This window comes from Oryx dammah, unplaced genomic scaffold (assembly GCF_014754425.2).
Source record: "Oryx dammah isolate SB20612 unplaced genomic scaffold, SCBI_Odam_1.1 HiC_scaffold_17, whole genome shotgun sequence".
NCBI classification, from domain to species: domain Eukaryota; kingdom Metazoa; phylum Chordata; class Mammalia; order Artiodactyla; family Bovidae; genus Oryx; species Oryx dammah.
The window spans coordinates 75,698,913-75,710,889 of NW_024070201.1; the positions used below are offsets into that span (position 1 = coordinate 75,698,913).

Consider the following 11,977-nt stretch of genomic DNA (forward strand, 5'->3'; position numbering starts at 1 on the left):
TTTTATAATCAGGAGGTATGAGACTCCCAATCTTCTCTTCTAGATTGTTTTGACAATTTGGAGTCCTTGAGATTCCTTATGAATTTTAGCATGGATTTTTCTGTTTCTGCAAAAATGATTTTTTAGTTATGATAGGAATTGCACTGAATCACAAGGTATTATTAAGTAATGCTCAAAATATTCCAAGTCAGGCTTCAGCAATACATGAACTATGAACCAGATGTTCAAGCTGGTTTTAGAAAAGGCAGAGAAACCAGAGATCAAATTGCCAACATCTACTGTATCACTGAAAAAGCAAGAGAGTTTCAGAAAAACATCTATTTCTGCTTTATTGACTATGCCAAAGCCTTTGACTGTGTGGATCACAATAAACTGTGGAAAATTCTGAAAGAGATGGGAATACCAGACCACCTGACCTGCTGCTTGAGAAACACGTATGCAGGTGAGGAAGCAACAGTTAGAACTGGACATGGAACAACAGACTGGTTCCAAATAGGAAAAGGAGTACATCAAGGCTGTATATTGTCACCCTGCTTATTTAACTTATATGCAGAGTACATCATGAGAAATGCTGGGCTGGAGGAAGCAGAAGCTGGAATCAAGATTGTTGGGAGAAATACCAATAACCTCAGATATGCAGATGACACCACCCTTATGGCAGAAAATAAAGAAGAACTAAAAAGCTTCTTGATGAACGTGAAAGAGGAGAGTGAAAAAGTTGGCTTAAAGCTCAACATTCAGAAAATGAAGATCATGGCATCTGGTCGCATCACTTCATGGCAAATAGATGGGGAAACAGTGGAAACAGTGGCTGACTTTATTTTTTTGGGCTCCAAAATCACCACAGATGGTGATTGCAGCCATTAAATTAAAAGACACCTACTCCTTGGAAGGAAAGTTATGACCAACCTAGACAGCATATTGAAAATCAGAGACATTACTTTGTCAACAAAGGTCTGTCTAGTCAAGGCTATGGTTTTTCCAGTAGTCATGTATGGATGTGAGAGTTGGACTGTAAAGAAAGCTGAGGGCCAAAGAATTGATGCTTTTGTACTGTGGTGCTGGAGAAGACTCTTGAGAGTCCCTTGGACTGCAAGGAGATCCAACCAGTCCATCCTAAAGGAAATCAGTTCTGGGTGTTCATTGGAAGGACTGATGTTGAAGCTGAAACTCCAATCCTTTGGCCCCCTGATGCGAAGAGCTGACTCATTTGAGAAGACCCTGATGCTGGGAGGGACTGGGGCAGGAGGAGAAGGGGACAACAGAGGATTAGGTCGTTGGATGGCATCACCAGCTCAATGGACATGTGTAGACTCTGGGAGTTGCTGATGGGTAGGGCAGCCTGGCGTGCTGCACTTCATGGGCTTGCAAAGAGTTGGACACGACTGAGTGACTGAACTGAACTGAACTGTTGAATAGGCCAGCTTATAAACATCTTCTTGTATATGTGTGTGTGTTCTATATATCTCTCAGCAATATTTTGTAGTTTTCAGAGTGTAATACTTTATTTTATTCTTTTTTTTGATGCTTTTGTAAGTGAAATTATTTTCTTGAAATCTCCTTGGGTTGTCCATGATCAGATAGAAATTCAATTATCATTTCATAGAAATCTCTCAACAAGTCGGAAATAGAAAGTACCTTGACATAATAAAATCCATATATTACAGATCCACAGCTAATACCTTTCTCTAAATGAAAGGTTGAAAGCTTTTCCATTAAAATATGGAATAAGACAAGAGAGCATATATTGTCTGGTCCTTTTTAGCATAGTACTGCCATAAAAATTCCTGTGAAAATTTTAGAGTTTTCTAAGTATAGCTCTTGTTTTCTCTGAAGTGAGATAGTTTTATTCATTAATTTTATTTAGTTTTAGTTTCTGTAACAGTGCTTCTGATGGTAGCCACTTGCTATCCTTTCAATCTCAGCTTAAACGTCACCTTTGAAGAAAGGTCATCTGTACACTTTCCACAGTAGAACTCTACCTCTTATCTTTTGTCACAGTATTCTGTTTCTTATAAGCAGTGAATAAGACTGAAGCTACTTTGTTAAGTTGTCTCATTCTTTATTGTCTGGCTCTAAGAAAGAAGATCCATGCAGGAAGAAACCTTTCACGTGTTCTCCCAGGTCTCACTAATCTCTGTGTCCTCACTCATAGGACAGATGCTGACATGACAGAGGTGCTCAGACTTTAAAAAAAATGATAATAATTGGATAATTAGCTATTATATCTAAAATTTTAATACATTTAATTGTGATCTTTTGATATAACTTTCATATGTCTAACCAAATTAAGGTTATTAAATTGAGTACGAAACAAAAGGAAAGAAAATCTTGCAATGGCAGGTGGGGAAAGAAATAACAAATAAGTTCACTGGGACAAATTTTTTATTATTTTTGATTGACTTTAGCCTCTTAAAGATTCTAAAGCTGCCTTGTTTTTGATATTGCACTTTCCTGATATTATTTTTGTGACTTTGCCTATAGATTAAAAAAAAAAAAACTCTAGGGAAATCCAAGTGATTAATTAAACAAGAATCAGTCTTGGACACATTCCAGTTCTAAGACTCAATGATAATTGTGGCTGAAGGGGATGAAATATCCCATGATCTTCCCCCCTAACAAGAAGATGTTATCCACTTAGTAACTGGAATCAATTTTTCAGGTGGCCCTTTTATAGACTTAAAGCATTACAAAAAAAAAAAAAAAAAAGAGAGAGAGAATGTCTTTCAAAATCTCAGTCTACGAGTCTGGTCATGTTAATATGACAGAATGAAAAGGGCTAAACAGTCAAATGTTATTTTTCTTGTTGAAGTTAGTAGGAAAGACGTTACTTGTGAAACACTTCCCTGTCAAATAACTAGTTAATTTATTCTGTGTATATGTAAGATTTGCTGGTCATTTTGATAAATTTCCTAATGTGGTAAACTTTTGTTTTTCTAGGAGTACACCATGGAATTCCTTTGGAAAAATCAACACAGCGCATAAAAATGTGCCTCTGAATAATCAGAAGACTCCATGGAGAAAATGGACAGATAGTCAAATAAAGTAAAATGCATCCTCAAGTAATAAGTTGGCCTTTTGTCCTCTGTTGTCAAATTGGATGAAAAATAATTTCAAGTGTTCATGTGTGACTTTAAGTCACCCTTAGATTCTGAACAAGCCTCCACAAGGTAAGATTAGCAGTAAATAGTGGGAACCAGGCTCATTATTGGGGACTGTCTTTATTATGTAAGAAATTTAATTACTTTGAAATCAATCAAACAGATTCAGTTCTAGGTATGTCCCTTAGAAACGTATGATTTTGGTAAAATGAATGAGATCTTCTGGCATTAGTTTCTTCAATTACAAAATGAGGGTTACAGTTCTTGTTACTGTCAATATTAAACAGTAAACTGTGAGTGTATGATTAGAATATACTCTAGGATTTTTGAGCAGTAGAGTTGTCATTTGGGCTGCTTCAGGAGCACTGATTCTTGGAGGCTAGAATAAACATGGAGAGACTTGATAGGTGCCTATTGCAGTGGACCAGGAAGAAATTCAGAAGTAGGGAATGATCAAATTTGTGATATATTTTCATAGTAGAGTGAATAGGATTTATTCAAGTTTTATTAGATAACAAATGAATGAAGAGTACAGCAATTTTTTGTCTGAACAATAACATGATAAAAGACAGCACTGAATGAGATAAACAGGGAACACATCTTTAAATTTTGTGTAGAAAATGCTTATGGTTATTATAGACATTTAAAAAGTTTTTAAATACTAAATTGCCATTCACTTGGATGTCAAAATTAGAGGTGTTGCATATCCAAGTTTTCAAATTAAGAGGAGAGGTAGGGGTTAGGGACACAAAATTACTGCTGTAGCATTTAATTGTCAGGAAAAGGGAAATAACCATCTAAAAACCTAAGAAGTGTCAGTGAGGTCTGAGACAATTCAGTACAGGAAACTTCCATTCACAGTTTGATCTGCCCACATTGATTATGTAAATTATCTCAAGTGGGCCTCAAGAATTAGACGTTTGTGGCTTCATAAATGTTGGACTTTTTGGATTTCTCTTCCTTAATTTTTTTATTCATTCAATTCTTTTTTACACTCAGCTGAAGCTTTGCTTCCTCTGGAAAGTCTTCTGTCATGCCTATTTGATATGCTCCTGTGCTATGACTGTTAGCACTGTTTGAATATTCGTTTAATGGCACTGATAGCATGGGTCTGGAGTTGGTTGATTTCTTGTTATGTATCATAGCACTGAAGGAAAGCAACTCTGCCTTCAACCTGATAATAAAAATGTCCATGACACATTAGACACAAATAGTTGTTCTATACTCATTCTTCCAACAAATGGAAAAAAAAATTCTCATACATTTTAGCATTTTACCCCTTTAATTTCCCCTCCTTGTTTTCTAGGTAAGTTGCTTCTACTGTATGAAGTCAGCTCCTGTTCAGATTAGATGGAATCAAGAAAGAATGTAACCTACTTTGTTCTCCTGGGACTCACACAAAATCCAAAGGAGGGGAAAGTACTTTTGTTTATGTTCCTGTTTGTCTACATTGTGACTGTGGTGGGCAATTTTCTAATCATAGTCACTGTAACTGTCAGTAAGACCCTGAACACACCAATGTACTTTTTTCTTGCTTGCTTATCATGTATGGATATTGCTTATTCCTCTTCTATTACCCCCAGATTGATCTCAGACTTGTTCTTTGGAGAAAAAACCATTACCTTTAAATCTTGCATGACCCAGCTATTTACAGAGCACCTTTTTTCTGGATCAGGGGTCTTCCTTCTACTGGTGATGGCCTATGACCGCTATGTCGCCATCTGTAAGCCCTTGCATTACTTGGTGATCATGAGGCAGAGAGTGTGTGTTGGGTTGCTAGTGGTGTCCTGGGTTGGAGGTTTTATGCATTCAGTAATTCAACTTAGCACTATTTATGGGCTCCCATTCTGTGGCCCCAATATCATTGATCATTTTTTCTGTGACATGTACCCCTTATTGAAACTCGTCTGTACTGACACCTATGTTATTGGCATCTTAGTTGTGGCCAATGGAGGACTGATCTGCACTATAGTGTTTCTGCTCTTGCTCGTCTCCTATGGAGTCATCCTGCACTCTCTGAAGAACCTGAGTCAGGAAGGGAGGCGGAAAGCCCTCCAGACCTGTGGTTCCCACATCACTGTGGTTGTCTGCTTTTTTGTTCCCTGTATTTTCATATATGTAAGACCTGCTAAGACCTTCTACATTGATAAATCATTGAGCGTGTTCTATACAGTCATAACCCCCATGCTGAACCCATTAATCTACAGTCTAAGAAATTCTGAGTTAATTTATGCTATGAAGAAGCTCTGGAAAAGAAACATTATATCCCATATTAAATAAATGCATCATCCATCATGAAGGGAGTCATTTGACATCAAGGTTCATTTTCTTGGAACGCAGAAGTCATTTTAAAATTTGTTCTGATTTCTCTTTCTTCAAAGAGTTTATGTTAATTATAATTAAAGATTACAGTTAAACAACCAGGGTATAATAACAGTTTACCTACCTACTAGAATTAATTATCTTGTTTATCAGTGTACCTAGAATGGTGTAATGCCTATATAGCAAGGAATTAATATGTAATGAATTAGCGAGTAAATTGTTCATAGTTATACTGATTTTTCACCAACTTAGGCATTTATATTTTTTATTCTTTTTCAGAGACAGTGTAATTTTTATTTAGCATCTTGTCATTTGTTAACATTTTTACTTATACAGTTTAAAATACATAATTATATATAGCTTGCCTTTACTGTATTTCATTCTCATTATACAGCACTTTTACTTTTGTACTTTTAGTGTTTACAATGAAAGTGAAGTAAAATAGATAATAATAAATAGCATAAGTGAAAACTAAATGCTACGAAAGTGTAGTCGCTCAGTCGTGTCTGACTCTTTGCAACTCCATGGACTCTAGTCCACCAGGCTCTTCTGTCCATGGAATTCTATAGGCAAGAACACTGGAGTGGATTGCCATTCCCTTTTCCAGGGGATCCTCCCAACCCACGGGTGAAACCCAGGTCTCCTGTATTGCAGGCAGTTTCTTTACCGTCTGAGCCACAAAGAAATCCAAACAATATGAGGTGAAATGTAACATGAATTTTCTATTTTTCTCTCAGCTTCTTTCAGTCCTCATTCTCAGAGGTTGACCCTAAATTTGTTTAATTTTCATCTAGTAATAATCTTTGCAGATGCAAGTGTATTCTCTATATGTATATGTATTTGTTTCTTTATGTATATGTATCACTTGCTTTGCTATGTAATATCTTAAAGATATTTCCATGCCAGTACATACATATTTCTTAAATTTTCTCATTTTTCAAAACACTATTCATAAATTTATATCAAAATTAATATGTCCATTCCTTTCATGAGATTCCCAAACTTTTCTATGACAGTTATATTTACAATAAATATATGTTTTAGAATATGTACAAATATAAGTTCCTAGGTGTAGAATTGTTGATATTACATTTGATTCAATGGTCAAGTAGTATATGCATTTAAAATGCTGATATTCATATTTATTGGCAAACTATCATCCTCTTTTTTAAAATTAATTTTCAGTTGGAGGAAAATTGCTTTACAATGTTGTGTTGGTTTCTGCCATACAACAGCCCAGATCAGTTATAATTATACATATGTCACCTTCCCTTATAGCTCAGTCAGTAAAGAATCTGCCTGCAATGCAGGAGACCCGGGTTTGATTCCTGGGTCAGGAAGGTCCCCTGGAGAAGGAAATGGCAACCCACTCCAGAATTCTTGCCTGGAGAGTCCCATGGACAGAGGATCCTGATAAGCTACAGTCCAGGGCTTGCAAGTGTTGGACATGACTTCGTGACTGAACCAGCACCACCTCCATCTTGAGCCTCCCTCTCCTCCCCTGACTCCACCCCTGTAGGTCACCACAGAGTGCCAAGCTGGGCTCCCTGTGTTATATAGCAACTTCTCACAGTTATCTGTTTTACACAAGGTAGTGCATATATGCCGATGCTACTTTCTCTGTTCATCTCACTCTTTCCTTCCCCTACTGTGTCCACGAGTCCCATCTCTGTATCTGCATCTCCATTTCTTTCCTGCAAATAGGTTCATCAACACCATTTTTCTAGATTCCATATAGATACATTAATATAATATATTTGTTTTTCTCTTTCTGACCTACTTCACTCCAAACTATTGCTCTTGAGATTGTACTAACAGCTACTGTGTCTGTGCTTAGCTGCTCAGCTGTGTCCTACTCTTTGTGACCCCATGGACTGTAGCCTGCCAGGCCTCTCTGTTCTTGGGATTTTTTGAGCAAGAATACTGCTATGGGTTGCCATTTCCTCCTCCACGGGATCTTCTTGACTCAGGAATCAAACCTGCGTCTCCTGTGTCTCCTTTACTCGCTGAACCATCGAGAAAGCCCCACTAACCACTACTGTTCTGTCCATGCTGCTGCTGCTGCTAAGTCGCTTCAGGCGTGTCTGACTCTGTGCGACCCCATCGTTCATGTGAATTTTTTTGACCACATTCTCAATGACCAGTACCTGATAAACATTTATCACATCTGATTAAAGTTACTTTTTACTTTAACTGCAAACCTTTTGATATAGTTGAGTTTGAGTATCTTCCTACATGTTTAATTTGATTTGTATTTATTTGTGGATTTTATATATATGTTTTTAATCTGATTCATTCAATTTTTGATTTTTATGAGAGAATTTTAAGCAAAAGAAATGATCTCTTTACATTGTATATATAGTTAATGTTTTCTGGCTATATGTTTTCAACTTTTTATCTTATGTAGAATTATTTTTGCATGTAAAATTTTTTGTAGTTTATATTAAATAAAAAAAATTGTATCTTGCTTAGGAAGAATTTTCTCATTTCATTTGCACCAAAAATTCTTCAATTTTTTTTTTGCATTTAATTTTCAAGCATTTTTCATATCTTACATCTTATAACATTTGATTCATCTTGAATTTGTTTAGGAATTTAAATAGGAGTTGATTTTATTTGTTCTGCAAATTTTAGAATTAAAAAAAAAATCACATATTATCTTTTTGCCATTGATTTGAAATTCTGACTATTGTATTTTGAACTCCCAATGTATTTGGGTCCAATTCAAAACTCTAATCTTTTTCACTGATCTCTTTATTCATGTACACATTGGCACATAATTGCTATGATATCTAAGATATTTTGACATGTGAAGAATCTAGCAGTCATTTATTAGTGTTCTTTCTCAGGATTTTGCCTAAGCCTGTATATTTCTATTTCAAAATTATTAAAACTTAAATAATAAATTAAGTATAGATAAGATAAAACTGTTTAAATTAAAGTTAGCTTAAAATTGTTAAAATAAATTTAAAATACGTTCAAAACTATTATTTTCATTAAGATTCCCGTTAAGAAGGTTAAGAAGAGTTTATACCTTTAGAGTATTAAAAAAACTGTTATCTAGATAAGAATTGGTGTCTTCAGTTAACAACCCACCTATTGTAACATTGGGTTGAACTTGCAGTTCCTGCCCATGTTTCTAATCCCTTGTAGATAGCTGCTGTTCTTTAGCTATGACACCTAAAATGCTACCTGACATTTGCTTTAGGAAAAAGTCATCTCTTTCAAGGAAGTTCAGGACTTAAATCACTGCTGAGCATCTTGTGCTGCTGAGATCTTCTTGCCATGTGCTGTGCTAAGTCGCTTCAATCCTGTCTGACTCTTTGCAACTGTGTGGACCGTGGCCCGCCAGGGTTCTCTGTCCATGGGCTTTGCCAGGAAGAATATAGCCACAAAAAAAGAAAGAAGGAAAGAAAGAAAAAAGAAAAAAACATGTGTTAGGATGCAGTTTTAGAGATTTTTTTGTTTTTTCTGAAATGCGAACATGTTTATTTTATTATGACTTATTACAACCCCAGGTGGCGCTAGTGGTAAGGAATCCACCTGCCAATGCAAGAGATGCAAGAGACTTGGGTTTCCTCCCTGGATTGGGAAGATTCCCTGGAGCAGAAAGTGGCAACCCATGCCAGTATTCTTGTCTGAAAAATGCCACGAACAGGCTACTGAAGTAGATTACATAACACTTGGATATTGACAATACACACTAGTATATTTAAAATAATCAACAAAGGCCTACTCTGTAACACAGGTAACTCAATATTTTGTAATAACCTAAATGGAAAAAGAATTTGATAAAATAGATACATATATATGTATAATTCAGTCCCTTTGAATTAGACCTGACACCAACACATTGCTGATCAAGTGTACTCTAATATAAAATAAAAATTAAAAATAAAGAATTTAATTTAGTGGTTTTGCCATTGGATTGACATATTTACCTCTTAAATAAGTTACCCAAGTTTATCTGAAGCCAATGATATTTGCATATACTTTGGGCTATCGAGGTATAGTTTATGTTCCCCTCATATTTCAATTAATGAAGTCACCTTAGAATTTTTTTCTTTTTTTCCTTTTAAGAAACTGACTTCATTTTTTTTTTTTTTTTTGACATGGAATGCAACCCACTCCAGCATTCTTGCCTGGGGAATCCCAGAGGAGCCTGGCGAACTACAGTCCATGGGGTTGCAAAGAGTTGGACATGACTGAGCAACTAACACATACACTGTTTTGTTTATTTGTTGGTTGCACTGGGTCTTCGTTGCTGCACGCGGGATTTCTATAGTTGTGGAGAGCGGGAGCTGCTCTCTAGTTGTGGTGCATGGGCTTCGCATTTCTGTGGCTTCTCTTGTTGAGGAGCACAAGCTCTAGGTGCACGGGCTTCGATAGTTGCGTCCTGAGGGCTCAGTAGTTGTGACTTGCTGCCTCTAGGGCGCCTGGTCTTCAGTACTTGCCGCACTGGGCTCATTAGTTGTGGCCAGAAGACCCTGGAGCATGCAGACCTCGGTAGCTGTGGCGTGCGGGCTCTCTAGTTGTACCTCTCAGACTCTAGAGCATGTGCTCAGTGCTTGTGGCTGCTGCTGTTGCTAAGTCGCTTCAGTTGCATCCGACTCTGTGCGACCCCAAAGACGGCAGCCCACCAGGCTCCGCCGTCCCTGGGATTCTCCAGGCAAGAATGCTGGAGTGGGTTGCCATTTCCTTCTCCAATGCATGAAAGTAAAACTGAAGTCGCTCAGTCGTGTACGACCCCCAGCGACCCCATGGACTGCAGCCTTCCAGACTCCTCCGTCCATGGGATTCTCCAGGCAAGACTATTGGAGTGGGGTGCCATCGCCTTCTCCAGGTGGTTGTGGAGCATGGGTTTAATCGCTCTGCAGCACGTGGAATCTTCCCTGGCCAGGGATTGAACATATGTCCCCTGCACTGGCAGGCGGATTCCCATCCACTGCATCACCAGGGAAGTCCCTTAGTTCTTACATTTATTTTGAAAATTGTGCTCATATATACATGAAATTAAAAGACACTTAGTCCTTGGAAGAAAAGTTATGACCAACCTAGATAGCATATTCAAAAGCAAGAGACATTACTTTGCCAACTAAGGTCCATCTAGTCAAGGCTATGGTTTTTCCTGTGGTCATGTATGGATGTGAGTGTTGGACTGTGAAGAAGGCTGAGCACCAAAGAATTGATGCTTTTGAACTGTGGTGTTGGAGAAGACTCTTGAGAGTCCCTTGGACTGCAAGGAGATCCAACCAGTCCATTCTGAAGGAGATCAGCCCTGGGATTTCTTTGGAAGGAATGATGCTAAAGCTGAAACTCCAGTACTTTGGCCACCTCATGAGAAGAGTTGACTCATTGGAAAAGACTTTGATGCTGGGAGGGATTGGGGGCAGGAGGAGAAGGGGACGACCAAGGATGAGATGGCTGGATGGCATCACTGACGATGGATGCGAGTCTGAGTGAACTCCGGGAGTTGGTGATGGACAGGGAGGCCTGGCGTGCTGCGATTCATGGGGTCACAAAGAGTCGGACATGACTGAGCGACTGAACTGAACTGATACATAAAGAAGGTTGAGTGTCGAATAACTGATGCTTTTCAAATGTGGTGCTGGAGAAGACTCTTGGGAGTCCCTTGGGTAGCAAAGAGATCAAATTAGCCAATCCTAAAGGAAATCAACCCTGACTATTCATTGGAAGGACTGATGCTGAAGCTCCGATACTTTGGCCACCTGATACAAAGAGCCAACCTATTGGAAAAGACCCTGATTCTGGGAAAGATTGAAGGCAGCAGGAGAAGGGGATGACAGAGGATTAGACAGTTAGATAGGAGCATGAACTCAGTGAGCATGACTTTGAGCAGACTCTGGGAGATTAACAAAAGACAGGGAAGCTTGGCGTGCTGCAGTCCATGGGGTCAGCAAAGAGTTGGACATGGCTTAGTAAAACATACACAACAAAATTTACAATTTTAATCATTTTAAAGTGACACCTACTTGTTATGCAAACATTACCATTATCCATTTGTAAACTTTTCCAACTTCCCAAACTGAAATTTCAGTTGTTAAACAAAGTTCTCCATATAAGCTCACGGAGCCCCAGGCAACCACCATTCTACTTTCTGTTTATGAATTTGACTGCTTTAAGTGCTTCATGTAAGTGAAATCATACAATAATTGCTTTTTTGTGATTGCCTTTTTATAACTTGTTATATTTTCCCCACTCTTGGTACCAAGAGTATCCAAATACTCTTAGTGCCCTTGTTGAAAATTATCTAAAGACATATACAAAGGTTTATTTCTAGGCTTTCTATTTTATTCCATTAGTCCATTGTCCATATTTATTCAAATACTGGTGCTATGATTACCATAGCTTTATTTAAAATATTTTGGAGTCAAGAAGTATGAGACCCCCAGCTTTCTTTCTTTTCAAGATTGTTTTGGCAATTTCAAGTCCTTGAGATTTCATATGAATTTTATTCATTTATTTTGTTCTTTATTTTATTTTTTGTTACAATACTGTATTGGTTTTGCCATACATTGACATGAATCTGCCAC

The 11,977-nt window shown here is 37.6% G+C and overlaps 1 protein-coding gene across 1 annotated transcript; it reads left to right on the plus strand.

The window, feature by feature from the left end:
- The first annotated feature begins 4,451 nt into the window (after nt 1–4,451).
- LOC120876983 (olfactory receptor 4A47-like) lies at nt 4,452–5,381 on the plus strand. The gene has a single exon (XM_040259292.1). It carries the CDS (start codon nt 4,452–4,454, stop codon nt 5,379–5,381), a length of 930 nt encoding a protein of 309 aa, XP_040115226.1.
- Nucleotides 5,382–11,977: the final 6,596 nt, after the last annotated feature.